General features: G+C 39.4%; 1 protein-coding gene across 1 annotated transcript; it reads right to left on the bottom strand.

The window, feature by feature from the left end:
• Positions 1-493: 493 nt before the first annotated feature.
• Positions 494-19892, bottom strand: DGCR8 (DGCR8 microprocessor complex subunit). The gene is made up of 14 exons (XM_058816666.1): positions 19763-19892; positions 13130-14133; positions 12552-12714; positions 11291-11433; positions 10330-10612; positions 8622-8819; positions 8179-8280; positions 7531-7629; positions 7062-7144; positions 5893-5993; positions 5393-5499; positions 5057-5184; positions 4642-4755; positions 494-4305 (listed from the first exon to the last, which is right to left on the bottom strand). The coding sequence occupies exons 2-14, from the start codon at positions 13853-13855 to the stop codon at positions 4222-4224; spliced, it is 2331 nt and encodes a 776-aa protein (XP_058672649.1). The 5' UTR covers positions 13856-14133; positions 19763-19892; the 3' UTR covers positions 494-4221.
• Between the last annotated feature and the right edge of the window lie 5785 nt (positions 19893-25677).

The following is a 25677-nucleotide window of genomic DNA, read 5'->3' as shown; positions in this document are numbered from 1 at the left end:
TTGCTGCAGCCAGAGGCTGAGCAGCCATTGAAGGACTGTGATCCATGCTGCAGAACACACAGCAACACTGCTGGAAGGAGCAACCACCTTCAATCTCAACTTATTTCTAATAGGCCATATTAAATGTATAACAGCAACAAAAGAATTCTACTACAGCCCATGGCTGTGCTGATACCACATCTTTGCAGTGTTTGGTACCTGCAGCCAACAGGTACCAAAACCAGCACTTTGAGTTGTAACATTTCCAGCCTTGCCATGGTTTAAGTAAAAATACAAATCCCAATTCAAAATAAGGTAACTTCATTTCATTCCAAGTGTTTAACCATGTAAACATTCAATTCCTCACCAAAAAAGTGATTGAGTATTTCCATAATCAGGAGGCTGCACTGATCTAATTTCTCTTTAAAAAATACCTAGAGGATTTGAAAAATAAAGAGTTCCTTTCTCTATATATGCTTACACTATCATAATACTGATCACACTGGCACATTTTATAATATCAAACTTTATTGCTCGAAACTAATTGTCTGAAAAATACACATGAAGTACTCAAAGACCGAACACAGAGGATTACATGATTGTGCAGAAAAAAAGCAAGCAGAGGCTCAGTGAAAATGAGGCTTTATAGTTGTACCAATTTAGCACTGGCACCAAGCAACTGCACCCAACACAACTCAAAACAGCAACCATTGTTACCTGCTGGGGCAATAAGGATGAACTTTTTGTTTTCCCATGTTCTCAGATACACATTGAAATACTATCACCGATCATTTTATTTGGTTAATAACAGCATGGCTTCTTGCACTTCACATTTCTTCCCACTAAGTTAGGAGGCTATCACTTCCTGAATTTCACTCCAGAACCAAAGTACAGTTTAGTGAATTAATAAGATAATCATGATGCTTTTAAATACTTGGACATTACAAATATTATTTGTATAAAGTCTAACAGCATCACAGGAGAATGGAAGTTTACATACAACAGTTAAGTTTATGCATAATAGTCTTTCCAAAGTTCTGAGTACCCAACTAATTCAGTTTTGTCTAATAAATATGTTTAAAAAAAGCTGATGACTGGTGTTTCAGTAGGTAGCATCTGACTAGTCACAGTAAGTTTTCCGTCAGTACCATGAAGATTTGAATGCACACGAATTTAATCCTTAAAGTCAATATACCACACTTTTGTCGAGAAGCACATAATATGCAAAGCAAAATCTGTCTAATCCCCAAAGGATGGAACAGTTCTTAAAAATACACTCCATCCCTATAAAAATACCCATCTTCCCCTGGATATAGAAGGGATAAATAACAAGTATCAGTGACAAAAGCAGCAGTTTTATGCATTCATACAATCAGATCTAAACCTTTACAGCCGATTACCTAGAAAACACACAAGAGTTACAAGACAAGTTTAGGATACATCTTGAATCACACTGTAAGTGTTCATGCAGAAGCTGAAGTTAATGCAATGGTCTATCCTCTATCACAGCAGCTCGTGCTTATGTGCAAATGCAAGACTGTTACACCCCAAACAATAGTAAACATTAAAACACAAGAATACTTCACAATGACAAAACAGCAGTTACGTTGTTTGTTCCAGCAGTTATTGCGCTATTTTCTGGACATCTCTCCAGTTAAAGGCTGCAGCAAGGTCTAATACCATCTTTTTATGTTTGTTTTTGTTTAGAATGCATAATATACGTTCTAGGCTTTGGTTCACAATGAAATCTCTGGATGTTTTAATTAAGGGCAATGGTCACCTTGTGATTCTGATAGTGGCAGACTGAGGTAATACAGCAATCCTCTTAAAATTAATGAAAACAAATTGGTAAGTGAGGCATCCATGGATATTCTGCAGGTGACCTGCAAATGCATTGACATTCTGATTTCAGAAAAATAAAAAGATCTACAAGGGTGATTTGTCTTTTACAGTGCCATCCAAGTACAGATTTTTCTGCTGAAAACACAAGCTGAAAGAAAACCTATCTAAGAGTAATACATTTAGGCATAGAAGGTAAAAGCCCTGTCTTCATGAAAACAGAAAAGTCCCAATAAAAACAATGAAAAGAGACAAACAGCAATTGCTGCTTGTCACTACTGCACCAATATTATATACCCTTCAAAAGATGGAGATTTATTAAAGCTATACAAAAAAAAAGCAGAGGCAGTGTTTTTTTGTGGTTTTTTTCTTTTTTTTTTAGACAGGCCACTTCTTTAAATAATAGTTTATATATCGTCTTCCAACTACCCGTATCCTGTTGTAACAGGATTACAACTCATGGAACTAAAAAGCTAAATATAATAATAAAAAATGCATGGATTCATATTTGCAGAGACCTCCAAGCATATCACTTAAACACAGAAACAGGTAAGACTCCATGACTCCTCCTGTTTAACCTCTAACATTATATGAACATTAGAGAACACTAGTTTAAAATATAAATTAAAACCCACATATTTCCAAAGTAACATGTGATGTTAAAAGGAGGTCTTACAATACTGATGCCAACATTTTTAAAATCCAGTAGGCACTAATTTCAATATAATGCAGCACTCTCTATGTAACATGGTAAATTAAAAAACAAAACCACACCAAAATCAGAATAAAAATAAAACAAAAGAAAAAAAAACCCTCAAGCCCCCAGATCCCTTTGAATGGAAGTACCAGGAGCTGCAGCAGGTACAGAGAACTGACCTTTCATTCTCAACAGGAGCAGAAGGAGTGTAAAAGTGGAGCAGTGCAGCTCCTGGCTAAGTCACTGCAGCCCTGCCCCAGCTTGGCTTTCGCTCTGTTCTTAAAGACCAAACCAAGAAATGGCTGCAAGAGCAGAGTTCCTGCAGCCACCCAGAGCACCCCTGTGAAGAACGGAAGCCAGGGAGCAGGGCTTTCACACAGCCAACACCATTTCTTTTGTGCTTGGCTTGATAAAGCCTCAGATGACACAGTGAGTACTGCCTGTTTGCCAGGATTGTGGTTTAGAGTAGTTGCATATTTGTGATTTTCTTACTTATGAGTATAACCGGTTATGGCCTCATTCTACTTATTACTCTATGTCATATGCCAAACCTACATTCTAATTTTCATTGCAGAAGTTACACACTTTCTTTAAAAACTAAAAATGTAATTAAAAAAGTAAAAACAAAAACTTGTTAAAAAATCTAAATTGCTGCAGTCGGACTTAAAGGTTGAGTTGATTTATTTTCTAAAGTCTTTGCTTTTATGGTGCAAATTAATTAAGACTTAACTGATCAAGTCAGATGCAATCTGACACCAAACAAATAAGAAATTGTTTTATTGCTGGGAAAAGGGAGTGGAAAGTCATTGGCAAAATATTTTCAGACTATCAACCATCATCAGCTGCATTTTGGCTCCAAGCTTTGAAAACAGCTTTTCAAATTACAGTTTTTACTTTAATCATATAAGTGGGGCCATATTTTACCTGTTCAACTGATCTGTAAACCAACATAGGCTCTATTCATTTAAAATAAACCCCAGTAATTTTGAATCTCCAACCTGTTACTCTTAACACTACCAGGTATTCTTGTTCTTTTCAAGTAATACAAAATCTGCATCCTCTAATCTCAAATAACTAAGCCTGGCAGGAGACAAGAAACAAGACAAAAAGAAACAGCGTTACTGGCCTAATCCTATGGCATTAGAAACATTGCTCATCACTTTCCTGTATTTGTCACCAAAGTGTCTTATCAGTGCATATTATTATGTGCTGAAATGCAACAAAACTTTTCACAAAAATAGTTCTAGGCATGTTCATACAAGAAGATGTACATATACTTCTTTTATATATACATATATATGAATGTGTATATATATATCAGCTTCAACCTGTACATAGATATTCTGAATTTCATACTTAAAATACATCCATTCCAAACAACATGGATGGCTTTCCAGGAGAAAGTGCTTGATTGGTTTTATCCTGTGTGAACATGCCTGTCCTCTGTGCATTTGCCCCAGTAGAGATCTTTATGATCAATTCTTTAACGTACATATCTCAGAGGTATTAAACCAGGAAAAAAAACCAAAGAAAATCAAACCAGGAAAAAGTAATATTGCCCTGATGATGCAAAACGAACAATGCATAACTGAAGCAGCTTGGATTTTAAAAATTATCTTGCATTCTGCAGCAAACAATTTTTAAATAATTGTTGAAAATCTAGTTCCTCCATTTGTGTTATTGCTCCCCACTTGCACATTTTCTCATTAAACATCAACAGTACAGAGAGGTTCACTACCAGGTTGAGCTGATTCCACTATTGTCATCTTGGGTTTCTTTCGTGTTTCCTCCTAAAAAATACAAAACAGCCCCAGCACACAGTCATAAAGAGAACAGAATCATAAACCAGTAAAAATTCTGAACCATTTTAGCCAAACATGTCAGTTGTTGCAAGAGGCTAACTAGGGCTCATGTTAAAAATGAATGTACAGAAGTAGGTACAATCAAGCTATGAGCCAGTTCAAAAGACAGCATGACAATCTCCCCAAAAGTAGACCCCCAGTCAAATTCTGAAGAGCTCTCTTTACCTCAAATACTGTGTAAAATAAGCAAAAAACCCCTGATCCTTGGTACACATGACCCATGACATCCATGCAGTTTGTAAACACAGGAGAATATATACTCACTCTTTCCTGTGCCAGTTTTTTCATTTCTTCCTGTAACTTGTTCAGGATGTGCAGATTTGGCTTGTTCTTTTTGGCATACTGCTGAAGTTCTATCACACTTCTGTCAGAGGTTTCCTATTCAACAGAATCATGAGCAACAACTGATCAACTTTTTTTATGGAAAAAAATTAACATGGAGCCAAGTTTAGTCTGTTGTATTTCTGTAGTTTAGTCTGTAGTTAGTTCAATTCCTTAAGTAGGAACATCTACTTCCAATGAGTTAGTTAAACAGGTTCTTTAATTTTGACATGGGAGATGCAAGATTAACATGTCAATGAAATCCAGGCACTTAAAGTTTTGTTGTAACTTAATTTAGAAGTCCAGAAGCAAAACTCCAGCCCCAGGGTAGGTTATACTCAAACAAAGGCCTGCTCACCTGTTTAACCAGCTTGCTATTCTCTCTGCCATACATTCGCAAGAGAGAGCCCCAATTTTTCACGTGTGGATGCAGTAGCTGAAGGATTTTCTGAGAAGCCAATTGCTTCCCTACTCTTTTATTTTTGCCTGTAAAAATAACCATGGAAGTGTGTCAGTGCCAGCACTGTGATGATAGCCACAGTGAGTGGCTGAGTTAGTCAAAACTGAGACACCAAAGAGCACGACAAGCACACAACAGGGTCAGTGGCTGAACAAGCACCCCCAGAATGGGCAGCAAAGGAGAACAGGAGGAGAGCAAGAGGAGAGTCACACATCACACAATTATTGTACTTACACCAGCCTCGCACTGTGTGCTTGCCACAAGTCATGACATATTCACTCTTCTGATTTTTCCCAGGAATCACTTCAAACTTTATGGATGTGTCACCCATTCCGTGGTTTCTTAAGCACAAACACAATCAAGATCACATACTAAGTAAAACTACAAACAAGTGAAGTGGTTGCAGTTATCATCTTGGACAGCCATTGCAATGAAATCAGATCTAATAAGAAATGTCAATGCATTAATTAACAAAGATTTTTTTATGTCAGCAACTTGAGTTAAATGAAAAAGTAACCCAGTATGAGAAAAAACAAAAGACATTTGTCCAACAATTACATCCTGATGTCCAAAGAGGCACAAAGAGCAAATGTGAATTAAAGAGGACTCAGCATGAACCAGGGTCAGCCCCCAGCACGTGTCTCTGAGGCTCAGGCAGGGCCCCTGACAAACAGCAGCAATGGCTCCTGAGCCAACACCTCACATCTCACACGGTCCCCCTGCTGCAGCTTTACCTTTTAAGGCACTCATGGAGAATCTGATATGGAGACAAGAGTCCAGCTTTACTGGTGAGTTCATATACCCGTGAGTCCTCAATACTGATATGGTTAAAATACTGCAAAGGAATTGAAAAGGGTTATTGTGCTTTAATAAAACCCTAATATTGGCCTTAAATCTCATTTCTCCTTTGCTACATTCAACCAATTCTGTTGCTCTGTGCTTAGCACTTTAAGAAGTGTTTTTAAATCCATAATGGGTTAAAAGCAACATCATTAAAACTGTCACACCTAATCAAACATTTGCAGAGAGAAATTTTAACTCCGATCTTACATTCAATATGTACATAAAAATGATAATCTTATGAATTCTTTATCATCATTTCTCCCTCAGGACAAGGTTATTTTAGCCAATTATGAAACTCTATTTACCAAAATGCTGTTGTTTACTAAAAGAGAACAGAAGAGCTATTGGCACATTTGGTATTTTATTTTAAAAGAATGGAAAACAATGTCTGTATTTCCTTAATGACCATTTCAGTAGTGCAGGGCCTACAAAACAGTTCTAAGTTAAAGCAAGGGTACAAAAACTCCTGTATATGACTTCATTTCAGGACACATTCCTTTCAGGCTGATCACTGATTTTTTCCTTTACTCCTTACTGATGGTACCACTGACCAATGAGCAATTTAATTCTCCTAGTACCTGAAAAAACAGCACAAGTCTCCTCTTAAAGATTTTTTTTTTTTTATTTTCTCAAATATCAACGCCCAAACTATGGGATTTCACTGTGTGGTAATAAAACCATTTCAGAAGCCTGAGCACTTTTACTTCTGAAGTGGTGTCCTAAGATGATCACACACAACCAAACAGCACCTGGCTCTGAACATTTCCTGCCATCAGCCAGAGGACTCTGAAGGCAGGGCACTACAGGCAGCCTGGTGCCTTGGAACATCTCAGGTGCTCAGTGACCTGTTGGTCAATAAAGAACCAGTTCTCTGCATCAGAGTAAATTTTCTGATCTATTCCAATAGAAAAAATAGTATTTACCCCAAGCCTTTCTCTAAATGGAGGATTTTACAGTTCCATTTGACTGAGAAAACAATCTTATTAATTTTCAGTAATGTTTCTGATATCAACTGTGCAATGTTTTGTGCAATGCCAGCCAGGAAGCATGAGCTCAGTACCTCAAGTTCTTGACTGTCTTTGGGCTTCTCCTCAGAGGTCTGTTTAACAAAGTCAGGAATAAGGATTTCCAGTGTAGCTCGAGCTGCAAAAAGTGATTAAACATCTTGATTAGATTTATTTTAAACAAAACCATCTCATCTAAAAATTGTCAGGCATTTTCTTGTGGTAAGAAATTTATTAATTTACACTTTTCAAGGGAAAAAAAGCTCTACTAGTTCAGCTTGATAACTAATTGAAATAAGAAGAAACTACTTTTTAAAAGTGCCTACACAAGGAAAAAATATTCTCATCTCATTTTAGAAGTGACATAGAGCCTTTCAGGCCAAAAATTAAGAGTTATTATCACCCCCTAGCTCTTACAGCCAAACCCCAGTTCTGAATCACTTCTGCTCTTGGAACCCCAGAATGGTACAAAAAAGCAAACAGAAACAATTCAGCAGCTGCTACTGAGAAAGAAAAATAAGTTACCAGCTTTATTCTTGGCAAGTTTTTTGCTGCTGGCAGTTCCTGCCCCATAGGTTACTCCATCAATAATCACTGAGGCTCCAAAAGGTTCACTTGGGTTCTCTGGAAATGGAGGAGGAAAATAAAGAAAGCTTTTTGGAACTCCTGACATACGTGAAATGTCACCACTATCAAGATTTGTTTTCTTCATTTCAGCTTCAAGAAGGATGAAAATGGTTTATTCTTCACGAAGACTGAAAAATTATCTAACAGAGTTTTCCACTAACAGACTTACCACCACATACCTCATTCTTCCAAATAAAGAATGAAGTATTTTAAGAGACCACTGGTAATCTGCCAGAACTCAAATACTAATTCCAAATTTTTTGCATCATGGTGTGAATACAAGAGCTACACGTTCTCATATACAAGTTTCAGTTGTATTATATACTGCACACACAGGAATAGCATAATTCTGAATATTTATAAGGTAATTAAAAAAACCCCAAACAAACAGGAAAAGCAAGAATTAATGGAACATACATTATACCACTTAGGATAAAAAACCCAATATTAACCTGATTCCAGTTCCATTTTTCATATACACAACATTTTTGGATTCTTGATTAAGCATCAAGACCAGGATAGAGTTGTTTAAAGAAACAGACTTACCACATTCAAAGAAATTGTAAACAGGGCGAACCTTTAGGACTCGTTGCATATATTCATGCAAGATGCAAACTTCAGACTTCCCATTGGGATTAATGACAAACTCTGCAAAAAAGACAGGAAGAAGTTCATTAGTTCCAGTCTTTGAAATATAATTTCTGTTACAAACAAATCAATACTGAGAAACTCTCAGCAGTAACAAGAGCTGAAGGTAGTCATTACTTACCAGGACTGTAACCTTAAATAAAAATATTTTTGTTTAGAAATTAGTCTTTAGAAAAGTATATTTTGATAATATTTTCCCTTTCCTGCATAATATACGATGGGCAAAATACTGGATCAGGAATTACGGGAACTCATTACAGGATTTTTTTATTTTCAGTCAAGCTTAGAGGTGGAATTAGGCTTCAACACAGCCTGTGTGAACTGGAGCTAGAGCAGCTCACCTTTCTTGATGGGTGCATCCTGCACAGAGAGGGTGATGAGTTTCTGGTTGGCCGGCAGGATGGGCCGCTCGGACTCGGCCTGCTTGCGCTTCATCTCGCGGTTGAACTGGCGCCGCTCGGCCCAGGTGCGGAACTTCTTCACAGTCACCTGCTCAAAGTCAAAACGCTTCTCCAGGTAACGTCTGAAATCTTCCAGATCTGAAAACACAACCAAGTTACTCTCTTGCTTCACCACTGAACAAGCACTAAGTTCTCTATTTCCACAGAAATTATTTTCTTAGACTTGGAGCAAAAGGTTAAAGATGCTGTTTTGGACTAACAGAAGTAATTTGAAGTTCTCCTATTACATTAAATTAGATTAAATGCAAAATATTAGTGCAAACCAGAAAATAAAATAAAATACCATCTTATTCCATCACTTGATGATTTTACTAATCCCTCACCAGCATTAATACCCAACACAATTTGCAACAAAACACCAGTGACTGGTCTGCTTGAACATCTCAGCACCTTCCCTTCACCTGAAGCAAGGTACACAGGGAGTACAGCAGTTGTGCTTTCAGCCTCAGCTCCCTGAAGCCAAACCCAGCTGCTGCTGCCTACCTACTATGAGTGTACATGAAACACTGTACAGTGATGTTCCATGAACTCCATGGGTATCTGCAGCCTCTATGCAGAATTTAACACAATAAATTCACATACAGAGTATTAAAAGATTGCCCATTTCAGTACAGCTGATTCTCCTTTATAGGATAGTCTGCAAATAAATTAGCAAAAATAAAGAGCAGCATCCACAGATGTAAACAGAAAAAAGCAAGCTGCTGGTATTGTTTCCTTCCACAAGGAATCCCAAATGCAAGTCATGCTTATACCCCATTACTCAGCATCTTTTTCAGTAATACACAACAGATCCTATTTAAAGGGAGAGACAGACAGGTGAACTTCATGCAGAGAAGTAAGTGCTTCCTGGCTTGAATTTTGCAGCTAAATATTGATGATTTGATGTTTTGTTTTACATCTTTTGGCAAGGTTTCTGGACTAGACATGACACACACTATGACAAGGACAAGATTTATGTCTGAGCACTACAAAGATAAAGGCAGCCTATGACCCATACTAATACCCTGAGCAGCAGCAATTTACATGGATGGGATTCTCAGGTATGCAGATGTGAAAAGATTTGATAAGTAACACATGAGCTTCCTCTTCAAGTTCCTCTCCACTGGGTGGTGATTTTGGCACGGTGTCTTTAGACAACTTTCTGTGTAGAGGCTTAATATTTGTATAAATAAAATAATGAAGCATCACACACCTCTGTATGAGTGCAATTATATTGGCATGACTTAGTCTGCTATTCTTGTGCAAATACAGAAATACAGCTTAACTACACCATTTATCTTAAAAGATCATCCTGAAAACAGATATAACTCAGCCAATACAGAGAGTGCATAGAAAAGCCTACTTGAGGAAGTCACACAAACACATTTGACCAACGCAAATGAACACATTCACATAACTGATTCTTATATTGAGATAAAGTCTACAGGACTAAACTACCAAAATATTCACTTTTTTGTGTAAAACCTTTTCATGTGAACTCTCAGGGCTTCAGAAAAGATTTTAATTCAGCAGCCAAGTCTGGAATGAAATTTCCCAAATCCCATTACCTCAACTCAAGTCAAGAAAAGACTCTACTTGCCATACATACCTACAGATTCATCTTTACATACTTCAACTTTGGCCTTCACTTGTCCCAAAGCTCCTTGTGCTGCATCTCCCCCAGAGGGGTCTTTGTCATCTAAAGGCCCAGAATCAGCAGCAGTGGAATCTGGTTCTTCTGTTTGGCAGTCCAGTTCTGAGGATTTATCTAGATGCTTTACAGGTGATACTTCCCCATTTGGGGTTATGTCATTGTTTTGCTCCCTTTCCTCATTTTCCTTCATTTTTTTGTAATGAAAGCAGGGAATGCTACTAAGGGGAGGATCATGTTTCTGCAAATATAAATAATACAGAAGGTTTCAGTATCTCAAGGTCACCAAAAGCAAAGCTCAAACCCAGAAGATGCAAGCAAGATGGAAGCTATCTGTATTCAGTCTAGGCTCAAGCTCCTCTTTGCTCAGTGAAGTCATTCCACTCAAGAGCTGAGCAGGGCCACTCCTGGGGGACCTTCACACTGTGACACTGACACAGTCCTGCTGCTTTAGCTCTGTTCATGCAAATACTGCATGCTTTCCTAAAATCCATTGAGCTCTGAGGCATAGGTCCATGGCATTAAATCAAATTTCTGCATATTCCTTGGCTGCAAAAATGTCATATCCTTACTTCTGCAAATGTGGACCATAAGCCACAGCTCAGACTAATTCATAGCTACAAATAAACCATCCCTAGATATGTGTCATGGTGCAATAAACTCCCAATTTTGCAGCCATACTAGAAAAGTGAAGGCACCAAACAAGATCATCTTATTCACTTTAACTGCCCAAACAGAAAAGCAAAGCACCTAAGAAAAATCATATCACGTTTTCAAACATAAAATAGTTTATTTTTCAAGGATCTTAATTCAAACACTGGAAACAAGCCTGCCAAAGCAGAAAAATATTCAATGGCTTTCAGGAATAGATCTAATTTTTTCATCTTAGTTAAGTATTTAAAAAATTGACAGCTCTCACCCTTATGCTTCCTGTTCCCAAAAAATAAGGTCTAGACCAGGTAACAACTCTAGATTCTCTGTGCAGATATACAGGAATGCCTGAATTATGGAATGTCATGATCCATCCATCTGGCAAAGGCTCTGTAGGAGGGCGGCCACGACCTTTAAAGCAAATAACAGCTTTAAACTTGGACAGACAGCTTAGGAGAATAGAAATAAAATCCAGGTTTTTGTTTATGGCTTGTTCTGTCCCAAAGAATAAAATGACACTGAAACAAGATTAACAATGTTTTGTAGAGAGATGATGTTCTAATAACAAGGTATATGCCTCTAACCCAGGCTAAATCCTGCAAATTACAGATTCCATGACGTTCTCTACTCAAGGCAATAGCAGCAATAATTTTTATATAGACTGATTTGTTTGTTTCATCACTGAATTCTCTTTTCTTTAATCTTTTTATACTTATCACAAGCACCACTGGAAAGCATTTACTGGAAAAGACATACTTGCTTCAGAAACAACTTCATTTTCCATTAAAAATCTTTCACTTGACACTCAGGAATAAATTTGCATTGAAATACCCCAGATCCACAGACCCAAACAGCCAGCAAAGGGCTCATCACTAATACAAGGTCTCATTTCTCTCCAAATCACAAATCAGAGACTATTCATCTTTGCTGGAAGTTTCCTGGCAATCCTCTGTTCCTATACAATTTTGAAGCAAAAATTTATTTGGTTTTTTATTTCAGAATACAGTGAAGTTGTAAAACACTCCTCTAGTACATGTTTAATTCTAATTCAGAATATTTTCCATTACATTTTTCTGGATGGGTTTGTGTTCTCAGATTCTTTATTAGCAGTTTCTAACACAATGAATTTGGGTAAATGTAAGCCACTGGCTTTTCTAGTTATTCTATTTCACCTAGACTGCATTCCTGGAGACCGTGCATGGGGCAATTTCAACAGCAGAAGTTATGTTGTAACTGAAGCAGGAAAAAGGCAAAAGCCCTAGATCACCCTTGCTCACCTCATTATTTTACACAAACCTACACACTAAAACATATTCTTATTACATACAATAGATCAAAACCAAAAGTCAAATCCACTGTTTAAGAACATGAAAAATCATATCCCACAATAAGAAGCCTCCCAACAATAAAATTCCCCAACATATGAACAATTTCACACAAACTGCTCACACTCTGCTTGTTGATAAACTTTTGTTCTACAACACAAGCCACAAACAGGACCCACAGTTATTAAATGCACATGAACTTACTCTTCAGTACAGTTTTAATTTTGGTCATCATTGGCTGCACACTTGTCTCTCCATCAGACTGGTGATCACTTTCACCAGCGTATTTCTCATTATCCAATCTCCTGGTTTTGGGGGCTCGAAGACCCTCTTCCAGCAGAGCATCCACATCATTATCAAAGTCATCCTGAAAGAGACTTCATCAGACACTGTCCTTCTGGGCCTACCAACCTCCCTTTTCCCTTGCAAAGAGAAACCAGACATTTTTAATATGCACTTCCACACAGACAGAAACTAGTAATTTTCAATGATTGCAGTAAAAAGACTGAAAAATAAGAAAATAAGTTTGTGATGATAAAATGAACTGCAATTGTGTGAGAAGACTTTTAAAGGCTGTTTTTACAGAAAACTATAGAAGCTGCAACACAACTCAGAAGCTTGACTAAAATAGTTTACAGTTTCTCAGCCAAAGGTCTGCCTCTAAAAATTCCATGGTTTTGACTCATGTACTACACACTTCTAGAAGAGGTTATTCTTCGCATATTTTTTTTTCTAGCCACTTGGAAACCTCTTACCCAGCAAAGATGTGTGGATTTACTTACCTCATAGGAGAAATTCAAGGTTTCTTCATCCACTTTATCCCTCTGAACGATTGCCTTAGATGTGAACCCTCCTCCTTCTTCATCTATTTCCATCAAATTGTCGGTAAAGTCTTCTAGCTCATCCAGAACTGCAAATTCCACTCTCTTTTCCTGATCAATATCATTTTCATCATCCTTCTTTTCATCACTTTCACCCCCTATCCCTGCAGCTTTACCATTACTACCACCGAAAGGACAAACATGCAAATCCCCATTGACATTATTAATACCAAACTCCGTATCTGCCTTATAATCCTGCTCAACTCCAGTGTACAGAACTTTCCTATCTTTGCTTTTGCAGCTTTCTGTAAAGCTCACACTAATCTTCACATCCTTCAGTAACTTAAGATCTGGGGTGAACTTTCGGACTGACGGTGCGTGACGAGCGGTTCTGGGGCTTTGGTCGCTGCTGTTGGGGTCTATGAGAAGACGACTTTTGTAGCAGGCGGATCCCTTTGTGAGCAGCTGCTGTGTCCTGCAGAGACTGGGCGTGTCCCCAGCAGGGGTATCTGACTGTCCATCACCACCAGAGCCAACGTCCATTACCTCTGCGTCACTGGACGTTTGCAGGGGAGGCGGTGGAGGCTGATCGTTGGGCGGCAGAGGTGGCCGACAAGGGACATTCTCCACATTCATTTCTCTTGCAGGTTCTTTAGGGAGGGGTGGTACATTTTCATAGTTCTCCATTTTTAAAACTACTGTTTTTAAAAAAAACAACGCTTTAATTAATGTTTATCCCTATATTCCTAACATGCATAAGTCCATCAGGATTGGTTTACCATGTCCTATTCAATATGCAACACTGATGATTCAGTTAAGCTGACTACATTGTTCTTTTCATTAATGTAGACAGCTTTCAGAATCACTGTCTCAATTATTGGAAATCACAATGCATTCAGCTTAAATAGCTGAAGACTAAGAGTGCATCTTCACTGGACAAGCTGGTCTCCTTTTCTCCTTTCAACCTACAAGAGGAAACAAAACAACAAAAAAAATTGTCAGAGGAAAAGAATGGAAATGGTATCCCAAGCAGAAAGAACACCTGTCACTCTTCTAGCATAAATTTCAAGTAGAAGAGTGACACTGTTACAGTGAGAAAAGCAGGGTACCCAGATACCATCTTGAATGAGGCCAAAACTAGAGTGGTTTTATTTCTCAAACTGTACACCAGCACAATAATTGACTAACACAGTCACCTTTATGATTAGCTATCTCTGCTTGGTTAGCAGGCAGGGCATTAAGCATGACAGACTGAAAACTGCATTTTGGGGAAATTCTCCCATCATCTGAAACAAGCTGGTATTCAAGCCATACTTACCCACACAGAAGAAAGGATAATTAGCTTACAGTTTAAGACAGTCTGCAAAACCAACAAGATTTTAAAGACTATGGTCATAGCTTTTCAAAATTTAAGTTATCAGCTACTTCTGAAATCTCACAATTTACTAAAACATCACAGAAAATTACTCTCTAAATAACCAGATACTACACATTTGATCTTGTATTTTGCACTATTATGGAACTATTTATTCATTATGTCCAAGGAATTAAGGTTCAGATACACAGCATAAAGCTCAAATTAATTTTGGAAGATATTTAGAAGCCAATGTTTTAGGCAATTTAACCTGGAAAAATTATTCAATTCTTTTAGGAAATTTTACAGGGCATGGGAAGTGTTTGTTTAAGGCTTATTTTTCACACTAGGTGATTCTTTCTACCATGTCTACGATGGCTTCTTCCATTATACTTTTGTCATCTCTGCAGGACTGTAAGCACCTGGGGAAAAGAAGAATCATTTCTTACCTGTTTGTTTTGGTTTCTCCAAGTCCTCCATGCCAGCCCAAACTGGGTTTAAATCTTCCTACAAGCTAGAAATGAAGTACTGCCACTCTGCCCCAGGCAGCCAGCTGGATCAATCTCTGTTTACAGTGCTCCCAGCTAGCAGAGAGAGTCTTGCCAAGTATGTTGGAGAGACAAACTCCAAGATCTCTCATGCTGCTGTGTGACGTGGAAGGCAACAGGGCAGAAGGTCTGGGTTGTCATGAGGGACTTAGAGAAACCAAGGGTGACTCTTTCGTGCATCTCTGCCAGCCCAGGCAGAACAAACCAGCAGCAATATCCAAACACCAACTGGGGCAAGGCACAAAGCTGGGAACCAGAAGTTGTAATGAGATCAATTAAAATTCAGCAATATACAGAAGTTACCTACCTGGAAGCTGGAAGAAAGCATAATATAGAGCAAACTCTAATATTGCAACAAAGCAAGTTTTGCTGGGGCAGCAGAGGAATTCATATTTTGTGGTGTTTTTTGATGTGTGTAAGGTTTTTTAAACCTTCTCAAAATTGTGACACATCCAACACATCTGACATGCAGTATAAAATCACTTAGGAAAAGAACTGGTAAGAACTCTAGAATAATCCCATCTTCTCTGATACCAACACATGAATTCCCAGATTGGTAAATGGCTCATTCATCAGTAAGACAATTCTATATATCTAATTCCATTCTATCCTACAAGATGACCTCAATACAATGACCAATTCCTTCATCTTTCAACAGGTTCTGGAATGTATAATGTAGAGAACACCCCTAGAGATAAATTTGTCTATAAATTTCCTCATCTTCAGATTAAAAAAGTAAAAAAAAAAAGTGAATGACAAATTATTAAATTCTTCACAGTAAATCATTAGTGTCTTAATTCTGAACAAAAGAATCAAAAGTCACAGCATGAGTTCAGTAACTCCTGGAAACTAAATGCCTAAGTCATCTAATTTTTCCATCTTAAAGAGTCTTTAGAAGACTTGAAAAGAGCAAGCAGAATTCCCACAGAAACTGAATACTGAAGTCAGCATTCTAGAATTTCAAAGAGCAAAACTTTGCCTTGCGTTCCAGGAGCTCCCTGGTCCAACAAGAAAGATTTATTTTTGACAAGGCTAAGACATGACTGTAAATGCCACTTCCAGACCCCTGATCCGTGTCCTGCTCCTGTGCTCAAGTGTTTTAACAATACCAATGTCAAAACATGACTTAACCTTTACCTGCCCAGCTTGGGCAGTTCACTGACACAGCACCTGCACTCTCTGCAGGAAAGATGCCTTGTTATTCTATTCCAGCACTGGTAACAATTATGTTCTTGTTGTTTTCCCTTTCTTGCTGGCTGTGAATCCATGAATAGCTCAATGATGAACAGCAAATCACAGCCAGGACTGTCTGCCCCTCAGCACTCACTGGGTCAGGAAAGCACTACACCAAGATGGCTTCAAATGAGCTTTTTCCATTTCTAGCCATGAACCTGCCACATCCCTAGGGTAAGATAACAGTCTGGTAGGGATGCCAAAAAGATTTTTGCCTTTATATGTTTTTCATGTATTTGCAGCTCTCTAGACAACTATTATATAGTTATACAGCTCCTTAATTAACTCTGGTACTTTTCCTACCCTTTCCCTTAGATTTTAGAACAATAAGCTGACCTTCTAAACACATTCCTGGAATATTGTTTAGTCTTACTCTAAGTAGGGGATCTACAATAAGACATAATAAGAAGTGGGCAGAGAACCCTTGGACCAACTCCAAGGGGCTGACCAGGGATGGGTTACTGTGGCAACTCAATCTCCTGGATGTACCTGTTACACCCTAATTAATTAACCCTCTAATAGCAGAAATCTGGAGCCAGGTGTGCCCATCATGACCAGACACCTGAAAGCTTCCAAAGAAAGGTCTGTTTGTTACTATTCCAACACTAAAAAACAAGAGTTTTTCTCTCCTTTGATTATAGGTAACAGTAGCTGTACAGTCCCAGTGGACTACAATACCAGCCTACAAGTCACAAAAAGCAAGGCAGGAGCAGTGGAACTCAGGTCCAATTCCCATCTACCTCCCTGCCAGCTGACATTACAATATGCCTTTTCTATCAGGGCTGGCAAAAAAAACCCAAAACCAAAACAAAGCAACAAAACCACTGAGCTAGCAGGTATTTGAAAAGACAGAAGGGAGAGAAGGCAAAAGGACGAGTTAGATGAGCTTGTAGGTTACAAACAGCCAAAGGGGCCTCAGCCAAGGGAACACAACAGCCACACACACAAAGGCTCAGCATACCAAGTTACATGGGAACACAAGTCAGTTTCCTATTGTCATCCTTCACTGAATTGCCCTGAAATAACATTTTATTCTCCAAGGCTCCACGAGTTCCATGAACAGTTTCCATAAGGATTCCTTCCAAAGACACAGAACACCACTGGCAGCTGCACTGGGCAGTACAAACACTGAGAATGTGAGTGCACACCTCATGTTCTGCACATCACCAGCACATGGAATTTCATATTTTAAATTGATTACTCGGATTTTAGCTGATCATTTTAAAAAGTTTCATGTCACAAAGTAAACTAAACAATGCAGATATGGAGGGCATATAAATGTAATGTAGCAAACTGCACAGGTCCCAGAGAAAGCAGAGTAATCTTAGCCTGGTTGTCTTACAGATGTCCTTTAAATCCTTTAAATGCAGAAAGGAAAAAAAAAGAACAACTTTGTTTAGTAAGTACCACTGCCCATTCCCACCATCAGACAGAAAAGGGATGGGAGAGAAATACACAGAGCAAAGGGCATCCTTTTTAAAGGCAGAAAACCCCAGAATGTTAAAATTTGGAACCATCATCATCCAAACTCAAAGAAAAATTCCTTTCAGTTAGAGCAGGTCAGCAGTCTAGAAATGAATTTAATAAAGAACATATTTTCTTTACAAATACATGTACCTGCAGCAATGAACAGCATACCACAGATTCTCTTCAAAAAGTCACTTTTGAAAAGAAACTGTGTCAGAGACTGCTTTCTTCACATTCAGAGGACCCCAAAAGGAAGAGTAAATAGTCCTTATTTGCAAACCAAATACAAAATCCTTCTCCTCATCCTCCAGCCACAAATGGCAACTCAGGTGCTGATCCATTAACCCATGCCAAAATAATTCCCCACTCACAGTCATCTACCTTCTTTTATTTTATCTACTGGGTCTTTTCAACACATACAACTCCAGAAATAAGTTAATCCTACTTGTTACCACAGCTAAAAAAACCCCACAAACCCAAAACAAAACCTGAAGAGACTGGATTTATTTTCTTTAAACCAGAACAGAAAGCACCAAAAGAAAATACCCTTTAAGATAATACTGCATGCAAGAACTCAGCTCTTCTCATTACCAGCTTTAGTGTAGAAAGATTCTGAAGGAAACAATCACTTTGTGTCAGTCAGTCACCAAAGCCAGTTAAGAAAATGCAGTCAGAGCCCAACAATAACATTATCAGTGGCAAATACAGACAAGGCTCAAGAACTTCTCTAGTTCTTAACACTTCATTCCATTTCAGAACGAACAGAGTACATCAGCTTGGAAAGCCATCCTCAGAAATGGCAAAACAACAGTTGCTTTTAGAGCTTGAGCAGTTTTCTGGCAAGGTTTAGATGGCTTGATTAATTATGTAAGACAACAAATTGATTTACAGAAGGCGAAAATCAGAGCCTAGGAGAGAGAAAATATATTCTTCCTTTCCCATCATATGTAAGCTTCTTACTTGAAAAGAAAAACAACAGACACAAGGAACCAAAATCCCTTCTCTTTCTCTAAAAAAGCAAAACAATCCTGATAATCAAAAGGAGCTGCTTAACGACTCAACTTCTCACCCAGAATTAAAAATAGGAGCCCCCAGGTTTAATTACCCAAACAAAACAACCTCACAAATCACAAAACAAAAGATCTAATTCCAAGACCTCTAACTCACAACCTAACAGAATAAAGAAATTCAATGTGTTCACCCAAGTTCAGTTTATGGTCGAGCAACGCCTGGGTATTCAGGTCTCAGCGGGCAAACAAACTTTGCAGACAAACCCGAAGCCTAAGGAAAGGACGTAAAAAAAAAAAAAACGGAAAAAAAAGGTGAAGAAAGCTGGGAGAATTAACCTTTCAGAGGCTGAAGGAGATAATTTGCTATTAATAGAAAGAACACATTAAGAAGAATCCTGAGAGTTACAGAGACATCACGTTACCTTCAACGGACCAGAACTAAGCAAGTCCCTGTGCCCGGACACGCTGTGGGGCCCTTTCCTCCCGCCGCGCTCCGGGCCCGCACGAAGGGCTGCGAGCGGCGGAACCCCCGGGCCTCCCTTCCCTCCCAGACACACCCGGAGCCGAGGCACGGCCGCAGCCGCTGCTCCCCATCACCCCCGGGCAGGAGGGGCCGAGGCCACACGCACGGTCTCTCCTTCCCGAACACAATCCCGAGGTGGCCGGGGGAAGGCGGGAAACGAAAAAAAGTCCCCCAAAAGACAAAACAACCAAAGAAAAATCCCGAACAAAACAAACCCCCAGCTCTGAGCAGAGGCCGCTCGGGCCGGGCGCAGGGGAAGCGCCGCACGGCAATGCCCGCCGGGCAGGGCGGCGCCTCCCGCGCTGGGATTCGGTGCTGGGGAGCGGCTCCGCGCCCGGGGGCCGCTCCGGGCAGGCGGCAGGAGCGCGGCGGGCCCGCTGGCGCTGCGGCCTGTGCGGCGGAGGAGCTGGTTCCCGCGCAGGCTCGCCCTGCCCGTCACCCTGCGGGGCCCGCACCCACCTGGGCCATGCCCGGCGGTCCCGCCGCTCCAGTGCCGGGGCTGCGGGTGAGGGCGAGTCCGACCGCCTCACGATCGCCGTCCGGCACTCGGCGCTGCCGCCATCTTTAAACGCCTGCGCTGGGCCCCTCCGCTGCCCGCGGGCGGGACCCCGCGCGCGCCGAGCCAATGGCGTGCGCAGCGTCCGTAGTCACCGATTTGAAATCCCGACTGCCATTGGTCCGTTCCCGTGCCCGTCACCGCGTTCCGCCAATGGAAACGCGAGAGACGCCCGCCCTCACGGGCTCGAGCCATGGAGGGGCGGGCGGATCTTTTGTGTGGCCCGGGCACCGCTCGGGCCTTTTCCCCCCGTATGGACCCGCTACATAAAAAAAAGCCGCTTTTCCTGCAAACGCTGTTTTGTATCTTTAAGCAGCAAAAGTACTGCATTACTACAAGACTGATTTACCTTAAAAGGATAAATCAAAGTTGCGCCATTTCTGCTGCTCTGTGTACCAAGCAGTTCACTGAACAAGTCCCAAATCTGACTGCAGTGTTTAGACAGGATTACTAAATAATTATTGAAAATACCTTACATAATTTATATAAAATTACTTCCAAAGTGTTAACATTTGCTGTGCTAATTTGCTGTATTATTTTATCATTTGCGAGCAATGCAGAGCTTTTATTGATATACTTGTTTATATGGTCACTTCTTTTGTTCTTCACTGGTTTGAAATCGACATCAGACACAAAATATTGTGATAATGCATCCTGGTTTCGTCACCAAGAGTATGTTTGTGTTTGTTTCATGTGTGACTTCAGGACATGAGGATCTTCCAGTACTTCACTGATCTCATGTCTTTGAGGTCCCCAAATACTGCTATGAAACATAATATTTTAATAAAACTTTAAAAACTTACTCAGAAGATTGCTGTTAGGTCTTATCATCGTTATGTTTGTCTCACTGCACCAACACATCTGATGACAGGGTGATAATTTGGACATAACATCACGGTACCATGTCAACACAAAGATCAGGTTACCAAAACTGCTTTAAATCACTGCAAGCTGCCCTCAAAAACTGAACACAGTTTCCACTAAAAGCAGTTTCTAATTTTAATTCCTCACAACAGGCTTCTGCACTCAAGCCGTTATTTTAGTGATTTTTAAATTATGACTGCTTTTATTAATGCTAAAACAAACCACTTCAGAATGTGCATTTAATAAACACCCACGGTTTGCAAAACAGCCGCTCACGTCAACTGTCAAAGCTGAGGAAAAAGATCTCACAATTATGCTGGCATTTGCTGTGTCAGGTCACCTCAAATTGCTAACACTGGGACAGAAGACTGTCCCTCTCAAAGGACCCATCAAAATACAAATATTGTGACTCACTGGCATCTCATTTATGTGACTGTATAAATGAACTACTGCAGTAAGAAATCTCTTACTTCAGAAAACAGGTTAAATTTTTCATATGTACATGAACAGCAGTGCTTCAGTTAGGATCAGATGAGGCTTACACACAGATTTTTGCATAGAGTTGGAGAATCAAAATGCCTGCAGTGCTTTAAAAATGAAAAAATAACCAGTTATAGTTTTTCCAATGTGCATCTGTTCTCAGAGAATCATAATACTGTGTCTTAAACTAATGGTGCAACAGCTGATTCTTTGAGACACTAACACTACAAGGAAATTGACTTTAACATTTTTTATAAACAAAAGGATAATAATCCATTAACAAAACAATGTTTTCATTTTAAAAGTGCTCAAATTTTGGTTAAATTTTTAAACCAGAAGGTTGATGTGACCTCTGGAGAATTAAACCTGATCTGATCTTATCTGCTCTTTCTAATAAGGTGCAAAATTTACCTGAAAAGTTTCATCATCTGGACTTCTGATGGAAGACTTGTCAAACATGCACAAAAATCTTCAACTTTTGAATTGGAAGAGTGCAGGTCCAGCTGCATGGTGCAATCAGGGTTAACCATGACACCGTGAAGTGTCATTATCAACAAAATCAGTTCCTAATGACAAGGAGATTTTCACATACAAGACACTGAAGGCTGGACAGAAACTACTGCTGTCAACACCAAATACAGCCATCAAGCCTATAAAGACAAAACTGTGAGCTTCCCAATAAAGTTCACAGGCTGCACTCATCGGAATGAAAATTAGGTGGAGCCAGTGGCTTTTTCATATTCTTCCTATGTCAGTAACTGCAGCACATACTGTGCTGTTCCAACAGCAAAAGCTGCTGCAAGACAAGTTTTGCTCAGTCTTCATTACTTTTATTTCATTAAATTAAGTTGCACTGCAGCTTTTTACATTTTTTGGGGCATTGGTAAACTGGTATTTGCTTGCATTACATGTCTTTGTCTTTCACTTTTTTGCTGCAATCTGCTCTCTTCAATCTAATCTCTGTCAGACATCACTTCACAGCCATGGAAAGATGTCAAAAGGACCCCATGAGCAATCTCAGATCAGTTCTCAAATGTCAAAAGAGGTGGTTGATTGTTACAGAAAATAATCAAAGCAGACAGATCCTTTGGCTCAAGGATACCACAGAATTACCAATCTTGCTCTTGCCATTCACAGATTCAACATAATCTAAATTGTGTTGTCTACAGAATCACACATGACTCCTGATTTTCCTGTTGGAAATACTTCAGCCAAATGGTTCTCCCAAGTTTCACACTGCTGGCAGAAATTTCCCAATAATGCAAACATTTTTCTAGAGACAGTTTTACTTAAAGAGGGGTATGATGTCCAAATGGTCAAATCAAAAGTAACAGCTTTACATTGAAATCTGGAAGTTAAAACAAGAAAAAAACAAGGCCAAAATCAAGTTACCTTCACATGACAATCTGGGCTGCACAGCCATGCAGAAAGAACATTCTGTTCAATTGCACCTGCACCTGGGCTGGTGCTACCCTACAGTGACTGAGGCTTCCTTTACTTATTCTTCATATATAAAACAAACCTATTCCTATGGCTGAAGATCCTGCATTCCTAAATACACTCAATTTATCTAGGGGGAATATTAGAGAAAAAGAAATAATATCTATCTGGGACAGAATAGCAGTCTTCAAACTTTGCTTTCTATAGGTCCTGTCATTCAAATAGTTCAGAACACTGTGCTGAAGTAGGCAATATTTATCTGCCCTTTATAAACTTAAAAGAAAAAACATCCTCTGAGTCAGCCCCGTGGCTGTTTGCACATGGTGCATCTCCACCAGTTAAACACCCTGCAAGTCAACCTCAGTCACTCCACAGAGTTGTGGTAGCACTGCACTGACAGCTACTTCAGACATTCTGGCCTCTCCCCAGCTGCTGCTGCATGGTAATTTTTCTTGTGAGCCATCATACCCCATGATGTTTGTAACTCAAAGCTGTTTTAACAAAGCACACTTGGTGTGAACCCCAGCTAAGAAGCTGCTGCTGCAATCCCTCAGCCTGGACTCCTCCCTGCACTGCGGCCAGCACACAGACCTCAGTCAGGAGCGTGATCTTTGGCTGTCAAAAATCCAGGTGTAGTTGCACTTATATAAGTAAAACCATAAATGTCAGAACCTTGTTTTCCCTGACAGAGGCCAAATAAATTACAGTTCTGAAAACACAGTTGTGCTGCTAGGGTTGTTTTTAATGCAGCTCCATCCCAGGATTTCTCTGCCAGTCTAAACTCATGCACATTACAAGAGAGAGCTCAGACTTGACTGGCACAATATATTGCTAAAGAAAACAGAAAAATTTGCAACTGCCATATTGCAAAGACAGTGATACAACACATGCTACATCTAGAAGTACAACAGGCCAACATATGAAGATTTATGCAGCAAAACAACCGGTGCAGAGAATTTAAATTGTCACATGAGGTGCATTTCAGACAGTTATACTCAGGGTAAGCTCATTACCTGTTGGAGAACACTTGGTGCATTCCTCAAGCACACTTACCTCTTTTGCTCCATCTGAAACCAGCCTAGACCCTGGCACCTGAGGCTGCCCTGAAATGTGAGCCAAGGCACAGTGACAGGGACAATCAGGAAAAGCATGTAAGGGCACTAATCAAAGCAGGGTGATAATGCAGACCCATCTGTAATTGAGAGGACAGTTAATTTCTATCTAAATGCCAGTCATTCCAGTGAGACATGGGAAACAGGAGATGGATAATGCATCTGACTAAGATGTGGTTTTACATAGTTATTTTGAGTAGCTATTGACAGCAGAGATAGCACAGGGAAAGAAAAAAATCCCCAAGGTTTCTCATTCACCTTCTTCTTGGAAGAGTACATTCATTTAACGGAGGCAAAAACCTCAATCATTGAACACTAATTATAATGCTGTACCACAAGAAGAGACACTGCTGGCCCCACATATTTTCCAGTTTATTATTTAATATATGTTAATTAACATCTGAGAAGTGATGTGGTTTTCTCCACAGAACAGAAGCAAGCAATGTGTTTAGTCAGTCTGGCAAGTTACTGCCCAGGGCTGGCTCTGTGTGTCAGGTGAGAAAATGCTCCTGAATCACCAGAGGGAAGCTGGAAGGCACCTGAGTGCCTTAGTGGGCACTGTCATTCTCAGTGGCCTCAAAGAGAACAAGATCATAAACCAGAACATCATTCTGTGTTCTGTTTTCCCCTTCCTTTCTCCATCTTCCAATCTGCATTTAGCTTTCATTTATTTTTCTCCATTTATCTTTCTAGTACAAAGACACAAAAATTTAATGTGCATCAGCAGAGATACTGCTTTTTTCTCATTCATGTTGTGTGTGATATATGCATTGTCATTTTTGGTTATCCTGCTTAGTATTATAATATTTATTATTTCTCCCTCATCTGTGATCTTAAGTTCAGTGCTTATGTCTTCTGTTTTAAAAGATATGGTAAATTTAAGCATGTAAATATGATACTTTTCTTTCTCATTCAGCTTCTAAGTTCTTGATACACAATGCTACAGAGATAATTTACATATATATATATGAAATATATTCAACATTTCTTTACTCTGTTCACCTTAACCTACATTTTGCAGCATGAGTCACACTGATGGGTTTTGTAATTCTCACAATTCATGCCTCTCCAGCTGATTGCAGTACTGATTCTATTTTCACCAAGTCAAGACTATTTCCCAGATCCTTAGAAGCTATCACCAAGACTTCTCTGCAGAAAATGAATCAGATGAAGAACATCAGCCATGTCCTGTACATCAATCTGAATGAAATAAAACTAACTCCTACTAGCTAATATTCCATATAAATACGAATGATTGCTAAGCCATAAATGTGCATTAAATTCTACAGGCTAAAATTGAAATGTGAAATTATTTAATTGTTGCCTTATTACTTCTTAGTATTTCGTAGATTCATTCCAAAATTACTTAATTCCTTATGATATTACCAAAACTATTCCAAGTCCTATCAATATTATATCTTATTATTTAGTTTGGTGTGTTTAATTTGTAACAACAAGTATCAATTAAGCTTTGACCAGAGTGAGGAACAAAGGCCAACTCCTCCTCTGCTCTGTTCAGGTGTGTTTTATTAAGCTACTCCAAGGGAGATGAGATAATTGCACCTCCACTGCAGGGGCCAGAACAGCAGAACATTAATGCAGCCTCTACTCAGTGTAACAGTGGAGCCTCAGGTCTGCCAAGGATCCCAACCTTTTCCACACTGAACATGGATTCCCATCCTCCAGTAGAATTTTGTGAGGATCCACATTTCCCTAAGGAAGCACTGATTTTTCTCTTTCCTACCTTTCAAATATTTTCCAATTTCTTACCTATATAAGACAACCGTACAATAGCACAGAAATATGAAATACCCACAACAACATAAAAACGCCAGAAAAAATACAGCACTCTTAAAATGGAATTAAGTACCAGAAACAGAACTTAAATTACAGTTCTGTCATCATTAATATGGCATTAAAGA

Source organism: Ammospiza caudacuta, chromosome 18 (assembly GCF_027887145.1).
Source record: "Ammospiza caudacuta isolate bAmmCau1 chromosome 18, bAmmCau1.pri, whole genome shotgun sequence".
NCBI lineage: Eukaryota > Metazoa > Chordata > Aves > Passeriformes > Passerellidae > Ammospiza > Ammospiza caudacuta.
The sequence above is the reverse complement of the archived record's forward strand: the minus strand, read 5'-3'. Positions and strand labels throughout refer to the sequence as shown.

Bases quoted from the DNA above. Each gene is read 5' to 3' on its own strand.
- DGCR8 (XM_058816666.1), bottom strand. From the start codon at position 13,855: ATGGAGAACTATGAAAATGTACCACCCCTCCCTAAAGAACCTGCAAGA. The intron at 5,500-5,892 runs GTAAAGCTGCAG...TTTGTGCTTAAG, and splicing joins CTCCATGAGTGCCTTAAAAG to AAACCACGGAATGGGTGACA. The intron at 4,756-5,056 runs GTGAGCAGGCCT...TCTGTTGAATAG, and splicing joins ATAGCAAGCTGGTTAAACAG to GAAACCTCTGACAGAAGTGT.